Source organism: Chiloscyllium plagiosum, unplaced genomic scaffold (genome assembly GCF_037043375.1).
Source record: "Chiloscyllium plagiosum isolate Xiang-an unplaced genomic scaffold, Cpla_swu_hap1 HiC_scaffold_19, whole genome shotgun sequence".
NCBI classification, from domain to species: Eukaryota; Metazoa; Chordata; class Chondrichthyes; order Orectolobiformes; family Hemiscylliidae; genus Chiloscyllium; species Chiloscyllium plagiosum.
Genome location: NW_028270157.1, coordinates 59,385,301 through 59,407,775, shown reverse-complemented (window position 1 = coordinate 59,407,775; position 22,475 = coordinate 59,385,301). Strand labels below are relative to the sequence as shown.

The 22,475-nt window shown below is 39.1% G+C and overlaps 1 protein-coding gene across 1 annotated transcript in view; it reads right to left on the bottom strand.

Moving 5' to 3' along the window:
* The window catches only part of LOC122559421 (cadherin-related family member 3-like), a 35,349-nt gene that overhangs the window by 5,953 nt on the left and 6,921 nt on the right, over positions 1-22,475 (bottom strand). The window contains exons 4-9 of the mRNA XM_087996929.1: positions 19,236-19,474; positions 17,111-17,282; positions 13,010-13,257; positions 11,247-11,422; positions 7,572-7,606; positions 5,481-5,529 (exon numbers count right to left, since the gene is read on the bottom strand). Of these exons, the coding sequence (XP_087853055.1) occupies positions 5,501-5,529; positions 7,572-7,606; positions 11,247-11,422; positions 13,010-13,257; positions 17,111-17,282; positions 19,236-19,474 (899 nt within the window). The 3' untranslated portion in view covers positions 5,481-5,500. The remainder of the gene's footprint in view (positions 1-5,480; positions 5,530-7,571; positions 7,607-11,246; positions 11,423-13,009; positions 13,258-17,110; positions 17,283-19,235; positions 19,475-22,475) is intronic.

The window sequence follows — 22,475 nt, the reverse complement described above, 5'->3', positions numbered from 1 at the left end:
CTGATGATGAGCCAATAGACTTGAAATGTTAACTATGCTTTTTCTCCCTCACAGATGTCACCAGACCTGCTGAATTTTGCCAGCAGTTTCAGTTTGTGTTTCAGGTTTGTTCAGTTGTCTGAAAAGTATGATGGTGGGAGGCAGTTAATGATATCCTTTTAATGAAAACAGTTCTGCAACTAAATTGAGGAAACAAGATTTTCATTACACAATTAAAGTCATGCATTTAATCAAGATGCTGTGATTCTGCTATTACATTGAGTAGAGTCATAGAGTTATACAGCATAGAAACAGAGCCTTCAGTTCAACTTATCCATGCTGACCAGATATTCCAAATCAATCTAGTTTCATTTGCCAGCATTTGGCCCAGATCCCTCTTAACTCTTCTTATTCATATATCTATCCGGTCACCTTTTAAATGTTGTAATTGCATCAGCCTCTGCCATTTCCTCTGGCAGCTCATTTCACACGTGCAGAATTGAGAAGAAGGTGTGTATATAGAAGGAATGATTTGGAGATGCCGGAGTTGGACTGAGGTGTACAAAGTTAAAAATCACACAACACCAGGTTATAGTCCAATATGTTTATTTGGAAGCACTAGCTTTCGGAGCGCTGCTCCTTCACCAGGTGGTTGTGGAGTTAAGATCATAAGACACAGAATTTATAGCAAATGTTTACAGTATGATGTAACTGAAATTATATAATGAAAAAGACCTGGATTGTTTGTTAAGTCTCTCATTTTTTAGAATGAACATGTTGGTTTCAGTTGTTTCATATGTAAATCGCAGAATTTTAAAGTTACATTCTCAACTTAGCAAACAATCTCAGTCTTTTTCATTATATAATTTCAGTTACATCACACAGTCAACTTTTGCTATAAATTCTGTGTCTTACGATCTTATACTCCACAACCACCTGATGAAGGAACAGCGCTCAGAAAGCTAGTGATTCCAAATAAACCTGTTGGACTATAACCTGGCGTTGTGTGATTATTAACTTTGTGTGGAAGGAGTGCACTTTGAAGGAAATCGAAAGTTGGCTACATTCTGAACTAAGCTTTGTTTTCATGGTTATGAAGAAATGCCTTGCAACCAGGGAGGGAAAAATGTCAGTTTCTCTGAGAGGAATATTAAATGCAAGAATACTTCAAATGAATGCAGAGACAAAAAAACTGCAGATGCCTGTCTACAAATGAAGACATAAACAGTAATAAGAGGTGAATATGATTAGAGTGAAACTAAAGATATTACTGGACCAATCAAGATAGACCAATCATAAGAATGGAAGGAAATGGGAAAAATTTAATGCAAAAATAAAATGCTCAAAGTACCATAAGAAGTAGAAGCAAGAGTAGGCTATTCAGCCCCTTGAGCCTGTGTACCGTTTGATAATATCATGGCTGATTATAGCCTTAATCCCATCTTTCCTGCCTAGACACCTTTACCCTGATTCATGTATTGATTAAAAAAATTATCTCTTTAGTCCAGCCTTAAAAACATTGAAGGACTCACCTCCCACTGTTCTGCGAAAGGTAATAACTAAGTTTAATTATTCACAGAAAAAGATCTTCCCCCTCATCTCTGTCTTAACTGGGAGACCTCTTATTTTTAAACTGTTTCCCATATTTCTAGACTCTCCCATAAAGATAAACATTCTCTCAGCATCTACCCTGCCAAGTCCCCTCAGAGTTCTCGATGTTTGGCTTCCTAATTACTTGTTGTATCTGGACATTAGGTTTCTATGATTCATACACCAGGATACTCAAATCCTTCTGTACTGCAGAGTTTTCCTGTCTCTCACTTAAATAATAAACTGGTTTTCTATTCTTGCCAAAGTGGACAAGCTAAGTTTTTTCCACATTATACTCATTTTGCCAATTTGTTTTGTCCACTTGCTTACCCTACCTATATCCCTTTATAGAGTCTTTTGTGTGCTCATTACAGCTTGTTTTCCTATATTATTATCCTAACTAATGTTACTATTTAATTCTGATCCAAGAATGAAATATGACTTGTTTATTTTTATCTCTGAAACACAAATGCACAAGTCTGAAGATTTAATGTTAACATTAAAATGTTAGTTTATTGCAAACAAATTAAATAGAAATAAACTAAAATTATTAACCACCTAAAATTAACCACCTGATGAAGAAATGCTTCAAAAGCTAGTGCTTCCAAATAAACCTTTTGGACTATAACCAGGTGTTTTGTGATTTTTAACTTTGCCCACCTTAGTCCAACACCAGCTCCTACAAATCATAAAATTAAGCAAATTACGCTACCTAAATAGTTTGGAAGATTTAAAAATTCATAGCAAAATAAAGTCTCATGTATTCATCAACATCTTCATTTTACAGTTACTCAAAATTAAAGAATTTTTTTCATTCCCAACAATATGTAGCTTTAATTTAATTGCTGCTTTTTTCTCTCAGTTCCTTCCATAATGAGTGACAAAGTCTTTACTTTAACTGCTACAATTGGGGTCTTACTTTTGAGAGGGCAGTGCAGATTTATAACCAAATACCCCTAGTTTGGAGCTTTTTACAAAACCTTTTGCTGAGCTTACTTCTATTAACTATTCTGGACAAACATGTTCTAGGAGAAGCTTTTCTCACATCAGGCTTCAGTGGGATCTCCTTTTGAACTGAATTCAAAAACTTTTAACTACATTTGTTTAAAAACTAGCTCATCCAACCTTCTACAAAGCTGATGGTTCAATTCTCTATCTACTCCTGTCATAAAACGCCACCACATAAACAAACTTGCATTAGCACTCTAGGAGGCCTTCAGTCATCTACTCTCCTACATTAACTGCTTTAAAACTATGGATCCAAAAAGACATACCTAGTTAATTATTAAACTCCTGCATTTAAGAGAAGGCATTTGACTGAGTTGAGTGGCTATACCTTTTCTATACTCTAGACCGGTTTGGTATAGGCGAATCTTTCATAAGGTGGGTAAAAGTTCTCTAAAGTGTACCTCTCACGGCAGTCATTACCAACGGGGTATGATCAAGCAATTTTAATATTTCTAGGGGCAGCCGGCAGGGCTGTCCCCTTTCACCATTACTTTTTACGTTGGTGATTGAACCATTGGCAGAGGCCATTCGTGAGGATCTCAATATATCAGCTCCAGAAGTGGGGTCAAAATTACATAAGTTCTCGCTGTATGCAAATGATGTTCTAATTTTCTTGACAAATCCAGCAGTCTCAGTGCCTTGCCTGATACAATGCATTCACGCGTTTGGCACTTTTTCAGGATATGAGATTAAGTTTGCTAAATCAGAGGCTATGCTTATGGGTAGTCTTACAAAAGAGTTGGCTCTTGAGAGTGACTATAGATTCCCATTTAGATGGTCACAGGGGTGTTTTGTGTATTTGGGCATATTCATTACTCCAGTTATGGGATTGGCTGTTCAAAGCCAATTTTACTCAATTATTTGGAAAAATTAAACAAGATCTCCAAAGATGGGAGGCACTTCCAGTCTCATGGTTGGGTCAGATAGCGCTTATTAAGATGAATATTCTCCCTTGTTTGCTATACCCTATACAGATGCTCCCTCTGATTTTCAATAAACAAACACTCAGGAGACTGAACAGTTGGTTCAGCTCCTTTATCTGGCACCGTAAACGGCCCCTCATTAAATTAGCCAAACTGCAATTGCCTCACAGATTGGGGGGAGTAGACCTTCTGGACATTAAAAATTACCAATTAAGCTCGCTCTTGACCTACGTAAGTGATTGGTTTTGTGGGGACCCTCTTTCAATATGGCTAGATATCGAAGCCTCCCAGGCAAGGTGCCCCCTTACCAGTTTGCTGTTTTTGGACAAGGTGAGGATAGTTAAGGAATATTGCCATAACCCAATAGTCATCAATACTGTTAAAGCATGGAGGGCAATTCGGCAGAGGGAAGGTAATATTGGCAAAACATCTTTGTTTACACCTTCAGTGGGTATGCCGGGTTTTCACCGGGTATGATAGATTCAGGATTTAAACGTTGGGCAGCTAGGGGTGTGTCTTGCATGGGTGATTTATTTGAGGGAGACATAATGATGTCCTTCGATCAGTTAGTACGGAAGTACGAGTTACCTAATAGAGACCTCTTTCGTTTTTTTCAAGTTAGGGATTTTATTCAAAAAAATACCACACTTTTGACTGATCCCTACAAATCTGACATAGAAAGAGGGGTACTAAGGGCTAAGAGTACACTCTCTGTCAGTACTCTGTATCACCAATTAGCGGGTGCCACCTCAGATGAGTCTGATCGACTGCAAGATGTGGGAAAGAGAGCTGGGTGTTGAAGTTTCTTCAGAGGCATGGGAGGACATTTGAGAGAATGCAAGGAAGATATCAATTTGCAATAGGACCCATGCTTTACAGTTGAAGATTCTCCACAGGATTCACTTAGCCCCAGACCGTTTGTCAAAATTTAAACCGGGGTATCTTCAGATGTCCCAAGTGCAAGGTCTGTACGGGTACTCTTACCCATTCTCTTTGATCTTGTGACAGGCTTCAAACATAGTGGAGCACTATGGTGGGTGCAATGGAGAGGAATTTGGGTGTAAGGGTGGAGAAGGACCCTATTTCTCTCCTTTTGGGCCTACCCATTGTATTTCCTGCAGACGTGCATAAGAAAAAACTTTTCAATATTCTTACGTTCTGTGCAAGGAAGAATATCTTGCTAGGTTGGATATCCGAAAAATCCCCAGGGTTGGCGGAAGATTGTTACGGAGCATATTCCCCTGGATTTTCTCACAAATATGGTACACCACAAAACTGAGAATTTTTACAAGACATAGCAACCCTTTTTGAAATACCTGGACACAGATTTATCTGCCTCACTAACAAGGGCTTTTATATAGCTGTAACGATTATGTTTCATAAGTCCAATATCCAGGGAGGAGGAACTGTGAATGTATGAGTGTTTTGATTGACTGGGCTGAGTTATTACTATTTATTTGTTTGTTGTTAGGTATTTATTTATTTAGTTAAATAGCTAGTTTAGGTTTTTTTAATTTTCTATTTCTCTATATATGTTTATACATTCATGCAGGAGGGTGGGTTGGGGAATTTTTTTTATCATTTGGGTTTAGTTTTGTACTATTTTTGTACTGTTTTGAATTGCATTGTTTTGTATTTGTTGTAATATTTAAAAATCTAATTTTTCTTAATAAAAATATATTTTTTAAAAACTCCTGCATTTAAATAGACCAAGCCCATACACTGCTAGCAGTCAAAAATCCAAGCTCCTAAAAAAATTATATTAATAAATATAAATACATCTTTCCTCACACCAGCCCAGCTTTGTTGCATCAACAAAGTTAGTACTCATACACTCCATCCCTTCATCCAAGTTATTAATAAAGATTGGGATAGTTGAATCCCTAACACTGGTCCCTGTGACATTCCACCAGTTACAGATTGCCAACTCAAAAATGACATATGTATAACCATGTAAAAGATAATAAAATGCATATTTACCTGGATCAACAGCTTCTCCATCAAATATTGTGTTGCGTGTAATCATTTCCTGAAACGCATAGCATATTTAGCAGGGTCACATTTTGTATTATTCTGTTCAGCTCTATGTCAGTCTTGATTTGACTAGAAGTAGGGAAGCTATTAAAATATAAGTCTGCACTTGTTACCATTTAAATTCAAAACAAAAACACTTGTGCCTTCCGTTGGATAGGCTGAAGCAAAAGTTTCTACATCAGATAATATTGTAAAAGATCAAAGCCAGACTAAAAGTTAAAATCCATGTTCCTATTCATTTACATATCTCATAATACATCTCATCAATTTGTAACAAATCATAGGTTCTCAGTTCCGACTTATGAATGAAAAAACTGTGCTTAACGTGGTCCAAAATGCATACAGGATAAACGGTCAAATTACCAATATGAGTAGGAATAGGAGTGAATTTAGAATCATAGAGCCATATAGCATAGATACAGACTCTTTGTTCCAATCAGTCCGTGCGAACGATAATCCCTCCTGCCTGTGCTTGGCCCATATTTCTCCAAACATTTCTTATTCATGTAAATTTCTTTTAAACATTGATATTATAGCCACATCCACCACTTCCTCAGGAAGTTCATCCCACACACGAATCACTCTCGGTATAAAAAAAATACCTTGCATCTTTTAAAAATCTTTCTCATCTCACCTTCCTAGTCTAGAAATCCCCCATCCTGTAGAAAAGACATCTGCCATTCACATTATCTATACCCCTCATTATTTAATAAACCTTAATATGGTCACCTCTCAACTTCCTTCGCTCCAGCCAGAAATATCCCAGCCCACATTGAGTTATGAAGACAGCTCCCCGCCTTCCACCCCCAACGATATCCTGGTAAATCTCATTAATCCTCACTAGCTTAATAATGTCTTTCTTATAACAGGGCAACCAGAACTGGACAGAGTATTCCAGAAGGCGCCTCACCAACGTCCTGTACATCCTCAACATAATGTCCAAACCTCTATATTCAAAGATCTAAGCAACAAAGACAAGCATGCTAAATGCATTCTTAACCACTTTATCTATATTTGATGCAAACTTCAACGAATTATGCACCTGAACCCGTAGATCTACAACACTACCACTGGATTTGCATGGCGTATTTGCAAGGGGCTACAGATCCTTTTGGGCTGTAGGTTGATGCACTGTGGACTAAGAGCATAATCCTTCAAAAAAAATTAATTCTGCAACAAAATCTACAAGACACTATTGTGCCCAGACCTTGGAAGACCATGAAAGATAAATGAGGAAGAACATTATCCATGATGCTAATTGCTTGTGTCATGACAAATATTTCTCCCTCAACCAAAACTCTGGGCACGAGTGTTGATTGAAACAACTGCATTTCCCAATTTATAACAGCAATGAGTGACTGTTGGGAATGCATAATCTGTGCCATTCATACTCACTGTGCTCAAATCCCATGACTGACTCTTAAAAAAAAACTAGACAAGCGAATACTTTCTTTGAGCAGAGGAAGAACATACAGCATTCCACACATTGACAATCTGTAATAACTGCAATATTGTTTTGGGAGAATATAGAACATGAGCTCTAATTACGGACCCAATTATGAAATTAAGACAAAAATGCTCAAAGATTTTATTTTAATGCTTGTTAATATAGTAACAAAGGTAAATAAGTACAATGTCTGGCCTAATTTCATTGTCACTTGTCTGCACAGCTGCAAGTACAGGAAGAGAACTGGTTTAAACTCAGATTTGTAGCTATCTACTTGGCATTCATGGTTTATAATTCATCCAGATTTCAGAGGTGCACTGATACAGTCAGAGGTGCACTGGTACATTCACATTCCATTTGCAAGTCATGATGTTCCAGTTTCTAATTGACATCATTGGCATAATTGAAAATACCAATCCTCTAGAGTGGACTGACACTCACTATGATATCAAATTAGCAGTGAGAGCTCTTAAATTCCTAGAGGAGGATTGGATAAAGCAGTGTTAAGCAACATTTTTATGAAAGGTTGCACCATGTGCAAAAATTATTGTTTCAAAATCAGGAGTAGATTCTTTACTTGGGATACTTACCAAAATCACATTGTGTTGCTTCTTTGACTTGGGTTCTATATTCAACAAAGGAAAGATGAATTTATTTCATTGTAATAAGAGAAGAGTAAGCTCAGTTCACATTGAAAGATACCAAGAAAATTGGAACACCCACCTTTTTCTTCCACCCTGAAAGAAAGAAAAGGAAAAGAACATTGTTTGAATTCATATCCATCATTTGAAAAGATTTGATTCATAAAATTTTACTGTTCAGAGTCCCCATTCTATTTAATTTGACTGAGATTTAATCCAGTTTCATCTATGTACACTGATTAGTCTAAAGGTATGGTGGCACAAAGGGTATTGTACCTGCATCTGAGCCACAATTTCTGGATTTGATTTTGAATTCCCAGAGTCTGATGTCAATGAACATGCCTTCATAATGTGGCCAGGCAGGTTGGGTACAAATCCTTCCATACATTGCCAATGGAAGGTAGGTAAGAGCAGGAGAGATTTTTGGTTAGCCACGTGATGGAAAGAATATTGGAGTCTCTACCATCGCTATCCAGATCTGCAGTATACAACATGCACGTAAAAGTGCATGCTACTGCAGCAACTCTGACTTCCCAAGTGAACTGTAATGCCCTAGTGCACTTGCTCATTTTCAAATACATTATAAGCAGGTGGTTTATTTTTGTTGAAATATTATAGGATATTTGTATCTGTTTTGGACAATACAATGGAAGGATGTGTACTTCTGATTTTTCTGTCATTGAGGAAAAATAAATTAATATCTGGATGTTGGGATGCCCCAGTATCAACAGACATTCATCATAAGCCAGTGAGTGACCATTTAACTTAGTAAAAACCAAGGCTCAATAGTCTATGAGTTAGAGGGGCTTGGGGTCCTCCTTCAGAAACTTTAGTATCCAAGCTGACACTCCATTGCAGCACTGAAGGGACTTTGTTCTGTTGATGGTTTTGTTTTTCAGAGGAGATTCTAAACTGAAGTCCTATAAAAGTCTCCACAGCACTATTTCTAAGAAGGCAGTGACATTCTGCTGGTGACAACAACATTCATCCATGAGATTACAGCCAAGAAATGGAGTGAAATAACTCCACAGAGATCACTATCCCATCACCAATTCACCCTTTATTTATACATGAAGAGTCCTTGACTCTAGTACTGAGTTTTCAAAGCCAGTTCTTTGAGTGAACAGAACCTCTGACCCTCCTGTTTATATCTGTCAGCCAGGGCTCCCTGATTGAACCAGACTAACAGTCTCAATCAGGAAACGCATATTCTATGAGATCTAGCGGGCTGATCTTATTATAATCACTACACAGAGGACTTGTTCTTTTATTGCATTCCTGTTATGTTGCGCATTAATTAATGACTGTATTCCCCTGCATTATTGTAGCTGCTGTACGTCAAAAATAATTTAGCTTGAAAAACACTTCAGTTACCCTGAAGTTGTGAAAAGTGCGATATAATTTACTTTAACAATACTTTGATTTACAAAAGAAACAAACTTTCACTTTAAGCACCCAGTATTAATGTTTCACAATTTTAGATCAAGTAAAGCCAGAATTGAATAAACAGTATTGATTTCCCTCCACTCTGTCCCAGCAAGTCTTACCTCCAACTTTAGCTGGGGACATTTCCCACACCAATGGAGTTCAGAAAATATATATATATTTTAAGTAATTGTCTCAACTGAAGCACTACTAAATTAGAACCGTAGGACATTAGCCTGCTGTCATAATCAACTTGTTAACATGTTGAATGAAATCTCTGTAAAACCTTTGGCAGTGAAAGGAATTTGTGAAGGATCTTCATTATTCACAATATTGTTAACTTTATATCTGATTAGACTTGAGGTGATCATTTCTTTTAATAACCAGGTTTAAGAGGTCCACTACAAACACACTGACTGCCTCAGTTACCTGGACTGTACATCCTCACATTCTGCTTCCTAAAAGATTCCGTTGCATTCTCCTGGTTTCTCCACCTCTGTTGTATCAGTTCTGATGATGCTACCTTCTGCAGGGGACCCTTTTTCCTTAACCGAGGATTCCCCAGCGCCATAGTTAAAAGGGCCCTCAGCTGTGTCCGACCCTTTTCACGCAGTTCTTCGCTCACCTCTTTTCTTCCTCCTACAACACTGATAAGGCCCCCCGTCCTCACCTACTATCCCACCAGCATCTACATCTAAAGGATCATGAACCACATTTTGGTCACCTCCACTGGGAGGCCACTACCAGACACAAATTCCCCTCCCTTGTCAGCTTCTGCAGGGACCATTCCCTCTGGGACACCCTCCTCCACTCCTCCTCCACTCCCAAAACCTCCCTACACTCCCAAGGCACCTTCTCGTGCAATCACAGATGGTGTAGCACATGCCTGTTTAGATTAGATTCCCTGCAGTGTGGAAACCCTGGCCCAACAACTCCACACCAACCCTCCGAAGAGTAACCCACCCAGACCCATTTCCCTCTGACTAATGCACCTAATGCTATGGGCAATTTAACATGGCCAATTCACCTGACCTGCACATCTTTGGACTGTGGGAGGAAACCAGAGCAACCGAAGAAAACCCACGCAGACACAGGGAGAATGTGCAAACTCCACACAGACGGTCACCTGAGGCTGGAATCGAACCTGGGACCCTGATGCTGTGAGGCAGCAGTGCTAACCACTGAACCACAGTGCCTCCTCAATATCAGGGATCCAGGTACTCCTTCCAGGTGAAGCAGCAGTTTATGGGCATTCACCCATCAAGTCTACTGTATTTGCTGATCACAATGTGGTCTCCTTTACACCAGTAACTTGGATTGGGCAATTGTTTTGCAGGACACCAATGTTTTGTCCACAAAACTGATCCTGAGCTTCCCGTTCCCTGGCACTTCAACATGCCACCCTATTCCCTGGCCAACATCTCTGTCTCAGGCTTGCCACAGTGCTCTAGCGAAGCTCAGCACATGCTGGAAGAACAGCACCTTATTTTCCATTCGGGGACTTTGCAGCCTTCAGGACTCAGTATTGTATTAAATCATTTTAGGGCCTGAACACCTTCTTCTATGTCCTTTACGCATTCCCCACACCCCAAGGCCTGTCATCACATGGGCCGCTTTCAGCACAGCTATCCCAGATTTCACCTACTTATGGGGCCCATTAATAGTTTTTCTTTCTACCTGGTTACCATTATCTATCCTGTTGTCTGCCTATCTTTCTCACACTTGGGCTCCATATCTACCTGTGCTTAATCATTTACCTCTCTCAGCCTCATTTTCAGCATAAATACCACATTTTCCTCGCCACAATTAGTTTTGAAGAAGAGTCACTGAACCCAAAATGTTAACTTTGCTTTCTCTGCACAGATGCTGCCAGACCTGCTGAGTTTCTCCAGAAACTTCTGTTTTTGTTTCAGATTTCCAGCATTCTCAGTTCTTTGTTTTATTAAAGCCATTAGATAAGTTCATGCAATCTGTTTAATTTTAACCTTCTACAATTTGGAATGAAAGGTTCTTATCAATACTAGTACATGAACATGCAAAATAGTTTCACATAAACAACCTCATTTATATTAAACCCACATGAATGTAAGTAAGCAGTTGTCCAAAGATAAATCAGAAACAGATTACCAAATAATAAATAATAGAAATTTGCTTTGACTGGAATGAAATGTTTTGATGAGCACAATGATTAAAACTTACAATGACTTTTTCTCGACTTTTGATTTTGGTATAGAGCGGATGTAGTTTATATAAAGATATGCTAAGTATCCCAGCATTCCAAGCAGTAATAAACAACCCAAAGTGATGATGAATGGTATGTACCAGGAGTCTGTTTGGTAGGTGTTTTGCGATAGTCTGATATAGGTTATATTGGGCTGTCAACAAGCAGAAAATAACTTGTTAGTGAGGAATAACCAATGACTTGAAATGAATGATTTATTTATTCTCTCATTGATTTTTTTTTATCACATTCAGCATACGATTATAGCTGTGGTAATTAGAATGATCATACAAATCAATGAGGTGATTGCACACATTAACTCCTAGTGTGGAAAATTGTGAATAAACATTCTAATATTGTTTGCTCTAATATAAAATTGTTCAACTATGCATAATGTTTAATTCAGTCTGAAGCAAAACTTAATTCATGTCTACCCCTTCTCCAACTTCAGATCATCTACCTAAACTACACTCAACGTGCAATACTTAGCTTTGGTTGTATTTTAATCTGAGGCTATGAGCTTGATTGTTGCATGCTGTTTGGGCCCAGGAGCAGAGACAGATGTTGCGTAGACATTTAGTATCTGAAAGGGTTACCTGGCATCACAAGGTAAGCTCGCCCACTCGAATATAACAAATGTCTCTGGGTGGAGCAAGCCAGTCTTCTTGGCGTGTGTTCCAGTGTCCAGTCTTGTTCTTGTGTGCCAGTGTGTTTCAGCAGCAGTTTTAATGTGCATTGACTCTTTAGTTGAACCTGATCATATACCTCCGATGTAATGCAACTAGATGCTAAGTAATTTGTAACGACTATTAACAGTTTATTAAGATTGAGCCAACTTCTGCTGAAGACTTTATGTGGGCAAACAGGGGATCAGCAACTTAAATCAATTAGAAGGACTGATGGCAATGAATGTATGGGCATCCCAAATGGCCAACACAGCCACACACTATCGTAGTACGTTGGCAGCTCAAGGGTTATGAAATTGTGCCAGAGGGCACACAAAATAGAGCTAGTAACTTGAAGGCTGCTTTCCTGCTCCTATAAGGTGGAATGATGAGTGCGATGCTTATTGGGTAGTCAACTTATTAAAGCTAGAATTTTTCCAGCCAGCTTTCTGGAGGTCTCAGGGCTTCGTTCAGCAGCCTGGAGGTGGCTTCCTTGTGGCAGAACGGTGGGGTTGGAGGGGGGAATGTTACAATGTGCTGGGCAGGCACTTCCCCTCTCTGTTTGCCAGTGTGCAGCAGAAACTATATGCCAACATGTGCACAGGTTTTTCCTCTTCACCCCATATTCAATCGTCCCACAACAATGGTGACTTGGTTGAACGAGCCACTTTTAATCTGAAATTCAAGAAGAGGTTGGAGAGAGGGTGCCCCCAGTTTGACACACCCTCACCCCTCATTTGTCTGCTCTCATAGCACCCGCTCCTTTCAGGGCCAATCAGAGGCCTTCCAATTCAAGAGATATGCCCCTGAATTGGCTATTTTGGAGAATCACAATGAGTGACCATATCCCAACCATCTTCAGGCTTTTGATTATATTTGAGCCTGACAGGAGCCCGCCTGGTAAAACTCTGCTTATTTTCACAGTGTAAAACTCATTTGGCTTTAACTCAATTGTTTCTCACTTAGCAAAAGCAAGGAATTCTGATTACTGAGCCAGAGTATTTGTTTTTAGAAAGTTTTGTTTTGACTTCAATTGAAATATCACACTGAAAAGACCTCTATTCTGGTGTACTTACAGTTGTAGTGGTTTTCTGAGTACTGGGTGTAGGGATAATAATTCTGACGTTGATCTTTACTCTCCCTGTTTGTACAATATTACTCTTTTTGCTTCCAGCCAGTAGGTTATCATCGGTTATTTGAATTAGAAGGTTATAGTTTGTGACTCTGTCAACACCGTGTGTATAATCAAAAGGTAGGGCAAGTATCAATTTAGAGATGTTCGATCCAGCACTGGGAGACAGTCTAAAGTGGTTGTTGATATTACCTAGTACAGAAAGTAACTTGATTAAATGGCAATAAATTATGGAACAATCCTGTCTTTAAAGGTAACTTCTACATTTTAAGTTGCACATTTGTGATATCACACTCATAATAAAAATGGTTGACATCAATACTGGAAAAAACCCTAATCTTTAAACCAGAGAAATTAAGAGAGAGCTTTGCCCACTGCTCAATAACATTAAAACCTTAACGCTTTAGAGAATCAAAATTCTGAAATAGTTGGCATAATACTACAGCATTTGAGGTGGGATTCAGTGCTCCTAACTTTGTTTTGATGTACAGATATCCAAGTATTTAATTTCAGGATTATTCTTAAAAACAATAACAGGCATTGGCTCAAAAAAGGAGTTGGAATGGAGAGGTGTTTTCACAATGAATTGATCATAACACATGTACAGGATTTGCTTATTGTATATTTTTATCTTTCCCCAGCCCTGGAATGACATGGCAACGGTGAGCCAGTTGGAGAAATTGTGTCAAGGAACATTGAGTCGAATGTTTAACTCCCGATTTGAACAGCAAGGCGCGAATCTGGCTGGTGAGTAGTGGGAACCTATTTGCATGCATTAACATCTTATGTCCTAGTCTCTCCTCATTGATATGCAGTTTGCTATTCACCCACACAATAGAGAGAAACTAGATGGAGACAATTCTCAACATGAAAGTCAGACCTGGGTACTTAGCTGCTCCTTATAAGAACATAAGAAACAGGAGCAGGAGTAGATCATCTGGCCCCTCGCCATTCAATAAGATCATGGTTGACCTTTTTGTGGACTCAGCTCCACTCACCCTCCTAATCACCATAACCCTTAATTCTTCTACTGTTCAAAGGTCTATCTATGCCTTAAAAACATGCAACAAGGTAGCTTTAATGGCTTCACTGGGCAGGGAATTCCACAGATTCACAACTCTTTGGGTGAAGAAGTTCCTCCTCAACCCAGTCCTAAATCTGCTTCTCCTTATTTTGAGGTTATGCCCTCTATTTCTTGTTTCATCTGCCAGTGGAAACAACTTCCCTGCTTCTATCTTATCTATTCCCTTCATAACTTTTATGTTTCTATAAGATCCTTCTTCATTCTTCTAAAATCCAAAGAGTTTAGTCCCAGTCTACTCAATCACTGCTCATAAGCCAACCTTCTCAACTCTGGAATCAACCTCATGAACCACCTTTGCACCCCCTCCAGAGCCTTCTCAAGTAGGGAGACCAAAACTGTACACACATCCACACTCTATACACACATGAGTATGCCTCATCCACACTCTATACAGCTCCAGGTTGTCACTAGCCTCCATCATGGCCAGCAGTCCCCAACATCTCAAGGCATGCTGTCATGCCTCACTGGGTTAGCAGACTAAACGTAACAATGTAAAGTGGCAATACATCTATGATTGTGAGATTCTATGTCAAAACAAGTGTCACCTGTGCCACCTATGTGTCCTTGGAAGCAGCTCCTGTTTCTTCCCCTCTTACCAGATGTACTGTGAAGGGCTCCATTTTGATTGCATTAATCTGGATAAAACTAGAATAAAAATCTGCATCTTCAACCTCCAAAGATAACTCGTTGATTATATTTCCATTTCAGTTCCAGTATCAGGTATCATTCTTAATAACCCGGGATCAAATATAGTCCAGGTGACCATGCTATCTCTATCCCTGCCAGTAGATCACAAAGGATCAGTTACAACCATAACTATTCCCCTCCTGACACAGTCCCTTGGTATTGTGGGATCTACACTTGATTTAACAGCCACAGGTTTGATTGAACATAATTATTTACAAAGAATTCAAGAAAGGACATGCTGCCGTCTGAGGGAACTGTGACAGGGTTTATTGAATCTGAATATTGTTAGAAGCTTTATTTTTAAATTTGTTCACAAGATGGGGGTGTCACTGACTGGTCAGCATTTATTACCCATCCCTAATGGTCCAGACTGCAGTTAAGAGTCACCCACATTGCTATGTGTCTGGAGTCACAAGTAGGCCAGATCAGGAAAGGATGGCAGATATCCTTCCCTCTAGTACATGAGTGAACCAGATTATTTTTTAATGACAATTGACAATGATTTCAGCATCTTCATTACGGCAGCTCTTTATTCCAGATTCAAACTCAAACTCCACCTACTGCCCTGGTGGGATTCAAACCCTGAATGTTAGCCAGGAATTCTGGATTTCAGGTCCAGTGATGTTACTAATACTCCATTCCACCCCACCTTGATGGATGGACTATGGGAATTGGAAAATGGAATGTTTGGAAAAAAGATTTACCATGTGACATCTTGGAACTCAAAAGTCAAAAAGGACTGAAGGTTGTCTGCTCTTAACAGGAAGCAGAGTGACTTTGGGAGAAAAAAACTTTTAAAAAGAGCTTTTAGATTGCATTGTGCTCTATAATTTCCAGACAAACTGTGTTTTCCAGTAAACATGGTTTGGGCAGTTGGAAAAATATTTCCAAGCTGAAAATAGCAAATTCTGCCTCTCCTCCTCTTACACCCACCCCCTGTCCTGAAGGAGGGTTACACCTGAAACGTTTACTTCACCACTTCCTGATGCTGCCTGGCTTGTTGTGTTCTTCCAGCCTCCTGCTTGTCTCTCCTGAGAAGTAACAGATCAAGAGTTCTGACTGATTCTCTTCTGAATCTAAAATCTGGTCTGCAGATCATCTGCCATTTTGAGGCTATCAGCAACTTAATCTTGTCAACAGGAAACCAAAGGAACTATAAAAAAATCAACCCAGTCTACCTTTTATTAGTTTGGACTCTTGATTCAGAAGGGTGTTTACTTATTAATTTTTCAAACACATTATACTCTGCAGAGCTGTGTGATCTCATCCTATCTGTATATGAATGTGTGTGTGGTAGGATTAACAGATATAATTCTCTACTGTATACTAGTCATTGATCCATCTTGTTACTTGTTCATACAATAAGCTTAATTGTTAAACTCACTTTTTTTATTATTGAGGAAATCTGGTGAAAGCTTCTTTTGTTCCAGATAACAGCCATAAATGCTTTGGTTGTTTTGGTGATAAAGCAAGACATTTAAACTTTTGGTACAGCTCAGAGGTTTGATTTCTAGTAGACTTCCCCTTTCTGCATAACACTATAATTGAGGGTGGTAAGAAATTAACACCTTACCTGAAGCCCCATGGAACAGGGTTCCACATCTTTATGATGCGGCTGTATGCTCTATAGTCAATTTCCAACTCTCAGCTCTCAAAGTACAGGATTTAAAACAAAAGCTGCCGAATTTCAACTGGGCGATTAGGCCAGCACTGTGGCTCAATGGTTAGACCCAGGTTCAGTTCCAGCCTCAGGTAATTGCCTGGGCGGAGTTTGCTCGTTCTCCTCGTGTCTGTGTGGGTACCCACTGTGTGCTCTGGTTTACTCCCACAGGTCAAAGAAGTGTAGGCTAGGTGGATTGGCCATGCTAAAATTGCCCCATAGTGTCCAGGAACATTCAGAATAGGTGGATAGCCACAGTGAATGTGGGGTAATGGGGATAGGGTGGAGAGTTGGTTCAGACTCAATGGGCCAATGAGGTAATGGGGATAGGGTGGAGAGTTGGTTCAGACTCAATGGACCAAATAGCCTCCATCTGTACTGCAGGGATTCTATGACTTTCTGGTTCTACTGATATCCCACCAACTATTTAATCCTGCTAAATGTCTGTGGAGATCTACACACGTTTTCTTTCTTCCTGCAATACAATAAATGAAAGGAAATAGGAACAGAGAGACACATATATGGAAAAAGTGAAACCGTACAGGCAGGCATACCTTGAAGGGACCGCCCCAAATAAAACCAGAATGATTCAATCAGGCAATTCATTTACATACCTGAAGTTATGAAGTAACGGAAAGACTGAGGGGAGGAATCCTGGTCTGTACAGGCCAAATGAAACCCTTGAATGTTTGTGCCCACAGCAGTGTCATCGAGAATCATCAGAGAATAAAACTTTGGAAGACAGTCAGGTGGTTTATCATTGGCCGGAAGAATATTAACTGTGACCTAGAACACGACGGCATTTAATTAACTTACTGAAATTCCTCAACCTCAGTCCAATAGCTTTCAGATAGGCAGGAGACCAGAATTGCACGCAATATTCCAACCAACCAAAAACCTATCAGCTATCAAATTCTATTCACCAACCATCAACATGGCTGTTTGAACTTAGATCATTAATACCTCACCAAAGTAACTCCTGACTTTGTCCTCTTCCATTCTCTACCATGTAAAGAATCATGGCCTTGCAATCAGGACTTGCAACGCTCCCTGAACATCTGTTGTTTTTTTAAAAGGGATGTCTCCTGTTCAAGAAAGTAGGCCAAAACAGCTCCTGTACTACTGCCCAGTCAAGATTCGCCAACTCAATACAGGGCAGCGATCAAACCTGGGCCATTCCACAATGACTCATTAATTCAGGAAAATATAACTTCCTCTATTTCTTAAATTATAAAATGGAACTCTTTTGATGAGGCAGACTGCAGTCAAAAGTTCAATTCAAATTTGAACAGGCAGTTATGTGGGGGTTCTATGTTAAACCACTCCTTCACAATCCTTTTACAATGTGAACTTGTTTCACATTTAGAAAATGACCATGATTCCTTCTGTGTGAGAGCTGTGAAGGGGGTGTTGGCCAGCTTGGAGTTAGCTAGGACTGAAATGGGCGGGTAGTGGGGTGGAGAATGCTTTGAAGCAAAAAGTTGAATGTTTAACTTCAAGGATTTCTAACAAGCTCCTTTCTTATTGACTTCTTTTGGAGCAGGGCTCCAGGTTGTGAAAACACAGTTCAACCGCACCCACTGAAAAAAACATGAAAATTTAGAAGGGCCTAACTATCTTTACTCCACAGTTGGGTTTACACTTCCTTTGAATTTTATGCAATTTCTCTGCCATAGTTACAATAATTTGGACTGGGATGTACAAAGTTAAAAATCACACAACACCAGGTTATAGTCCAACAGGTTTATTTGGAAACACTAGCTTGAAGGAGCAATGCTCTGAAAGCTTGTACTTCCAAATAAACCTGTTGGACTATAACCTGGTGTTGTGTGATTTTTAACATAGTTATGGTGGGCAGATCTTGCAAAAATTAAACCCAAACATTAAATTGGTGGATTGCTTTTCCTTCTTTGAGCATTTAATTACTTTGCATAATGGAGGTGTAATCTGTTGAGACTTGATATAAGTGGAGTTTGTGGCCTATTACTTTAACCAAATGTTAACTGAATAGGATTTACCACTCATCAGTTAATGATTCAGGTCAGTTCTGAATGAAAGAATTTGCATGTACATACACTTTTCACAACCTCGGAGTGTTCCATAGTGCTTTATAGTCAATCAAGTACTTTCAGAATGTGGTCACAGTTGTAAACGTAGCAGCCAATGTGCACATAGCAAGTTCTCAACAATAGCAATGAATAGTGCTTATTGGTGAATAAAAGACAAGGAAATCTTACAAAAATGCAAAGGGCTGCAGGTTGAGGGGGAGGTTGGAAATTATTCATCACCATCATTTTTTACAGGCATCTGGAAATTATGCTGTTGGGAAGTGATTTGGTTAACCATCCTCCTCCAGTATTGCAGCATTCTGGCTCCATCATCTCTCAATCTGGCCAAACTTCAAGAATGTGAATTGCAACTAGGCCAAGAAAATTCCTGTATTGTATTAAACTTAACTTGCACAATTAATGCCTCCACAATGTCAGCCAATGTCAACAAGCGAGTTACTGATCCATACAGTTATAGAACTGACTGCCTTTTGGTGCCAGTGAACATTGAAAACCTACCAGTGAAACTTTAGAAAAACTATATTTATAGTGTTGAATATTTGAGTGTTGGATTAATTTTCTTGTTGAATCAAAGCAGTGACCCCTGCCCACCTAGTTTAATCGTTTTTTAATGTTTTTACTGCAATGAGATTTGCAAGTGGACTAACCTTCAGCATTACAAACCACTTACAGTAGCTGTAGCAGCCTTTGGATCATTGGAGTCTTTATCAACAGCTTGTACTGTCAGAAGGTACTGTGCAGTTTGCTCATACTCTGGTTGAGCCACAAGGTGTAGTTCCCCTGAGGCTGGGTTCATCCAAAATAATTGACTATAGCCTAGAGTGCTTCCCCCTCCTACAAGTGAATAAATAAGTTCAAGGCTTGGAAGATCTTTGTCCTCTGCAAGCACTTGTCCAATCTTTGTTCCCACTGGAAAGCAATGAACAGAAAAAGTTATTAGTATTTTACATTGTATGTTATTATTTCTTCATTCAATTGCAGATATCTCTAAACTTCTTCCAGCTCGCAACGGGAATCTCTTGTTACTATAACCTCCCTCTTCTTCTTCAACAAGCATTTTAAACCTACTTTTATGAACAAGATTTTGATCACCTAATGTAATACTTCTTTATTTAACTTTCTACCAATGTTTTAGAAGTTTGAACCTTTGAAGGACATTGTGACATTTCACTACCATTAAAAGGTACTATATGAATACAAATCATAGTTGCCCATGGTTGCCCTCAGACAGCACCTTCCAAACCAACAACCACTTCCACCTAGAAGCACAAGGGCAGCAAATACATGGGAACATCACCACCTTCAAGTTCCCTTTCAGGCCACTCACCATCCTGACTTTGAAATATATCACAGCTCCATCACTGTCGCTGCGTCGTAATCCTGAAATTTCCTTCCTAATGGCATTGTGGGTCAATAAATGCTGACCAGCCAGCGATGCCCACATCCCACAAACGAGTAAAGAAAAAATTCAGACCAGCAGTGTTTCTCTAATGGTTAATGATGTCCTTGGAAAACATAGATTGCTTCAAAAGCAAAATCATGCAATTTCCTTTTCTTTTTTGCTGGTGAAGATTTTCCCAACAGTGCATGTTTTTAGTCTTTCACTATTTAAGAATCTTCCCATTATTTATCATACTGATGTAATACATTGTGTATGCCAGACCCTCTGACAATTTTTATTGATAGATATCTATGCTCATAATTTTCCCATTTCCTCATGAGAACACAGTACAATCTTACAAAAGCAAAACCTTATGAATGGTGGAAGACGGAAAGAAAATTTTGGAAAATTTCAGCAGGTGTGGCAATTCTCCTACTTTCCAATGTTGCAAATGGAAAATATTGTATACAGTATTCCCTGGATGGCGAGTCCCTGCTGGTTGGACACCTGTGGTAGCAGCATGAGGCCCTTAAGTGACCACTTTATTGCCTCAATTGACCTCTGGGAGGCAAGGCCACCTCCAACCCTGTCCTCTCTGAACCTGTTCTAAGTAAGAGGAGATAACATTGGGATTTCCTTCCACGTGTTCACAAGGTACCTTACCTCTGAACTTGTTGGGGTGGGGGGGAAGGCATTAAATCTCACCCATTAGCTCTGTAACACCATGGAGAATGAAAGGAATATGCTTTTTATTTAATATTGCTTGCAGGTCATTAATTTTGAAGTGTTGTGGTGAATATATTTATTTCAAGTTTTGTGGACATACTTGGAGAGATTTCTTCAAAATAAATCATTGAAAGTTCACTTTGGAGAGTTTTTTTTAACATGGACTCCTGGAAATCATGTGACTAGTGTTTTGCTGTAGACCATGCTTGGACAGATTGAATAGTGACTGGCTTGAAGAGGTTCTTGCTTTATCTAGTCTTCACTTGGCAGAAAGCTTGCTAAGAACAAGCTTCCAAGCTGATGTCCTCACTTCTGAAAAGAGAAATCTACTTGTTCTTTAGCAAGTGTGATTTAAAGAACATATCTAATTGTATTCCTTGAGCCAACTTGTCTGCAAGACTTCAGAGACAGTGGCTGCAGTATTGGTGTCTGCCACATGTGCCAGAACATCAGAACTGCAGATTCTCAAACATCCTGCATTTTATCCTTTTGCCTTCAAGAATAACTGAATGCCAAAGTGTTGTTATTCATGAAAGTTAATGTTTACAGAAAAACACGTTTTCTTCACCCCTCTTGTCCTGAAAAAAGACAGAGAGAGAGAGTGTGTGTGTGCGCGCGCACACCCTTTGGAGATGTTTAAAGGGATAAGCATTTATACTTCTATGTTACTTATATGTTAACCACTTGTTGCAACTTTATTTAACAAGATTTATTCTGATAATAAACCAGCAATTACATTTATTAAGAGACCCGGTTGAGATATCAGGTTTTAAACAAGATCTAAGGTTTAAGGTGGCACAGTGGCTCAGGGACCTGAGTTTGATTTCACAGGTGACAGTCTGTGTGAAGTTTATGCATTCTCTCCATGTTTGCGTGGGTTTCCTCTGGGTGCTCCAGTTCCCTCCCACAATCCAAAAATGTGCAGGTTGGGTGTATTAGCCATGGGAATTGCAGGGTTACAGGGATAGGGTAAGGGGGTGGGTCTGGGTGGGATGGTCTGTGGAATATCTGTGTGGACTCAATGGGCTGAATGGCCTGCTTCCACACCATAGGGATTCTATAAGGTTTTACATAGATAAGGCATTTAATTTTACATTTTGGTAACTAAGCAAAGTATTTTGTTTTATGTTGTGACCTGTGGTGTGCCTCCCCTCATCCAGTCATAACAGATACCACAGATTTCCATCATTTTCTTTTTTAATTTGTGCAACATTACAACAGTCCATACTATAATGTAACATCATGGTGGTGAAATCTGTTCCATCTTGTATGATTCCCATTTCTTCATTGTTAAAATTAATGGTATTGTATTGTTCTGATGCCTTGCCAAATAGCATTGCAGGTTTGTCACATGCAATTTAACTATCAAACTTTATTTAATACCACTCCCATGAAAATTCTTGGGATATTTTACCATGGATGAGACACTGTATAAATGCAAGTTGGTATTGCTAATAAATTAGTTGGATTTGGTGGTTTTGTTTTGCAACCAATTAAATAGACCTAAGTCAATTGGTAGTTTATAATGAATATGAAGATTAGGGAGACATTCTTCATTTCTAAAATTAAATTGTTAGAATGTAGAGGGAATGTGGAGGAAATCTTACTTCTTGTAATTAAATTATTTAAAATGAGCTGCTAAATAATATACAGTTGCAAACTGTTGGATCAATATTTGATTCAGGACTGAATCAGGTGACTTTGAAAATGCAGAAAAAGGTCACGCGACTCAATGTTAATTTGTTTAATCTGTCTACAGATGCTGCCAGACCTGCTGAGTTGCTCCATCCTTTCCTAGTTTTG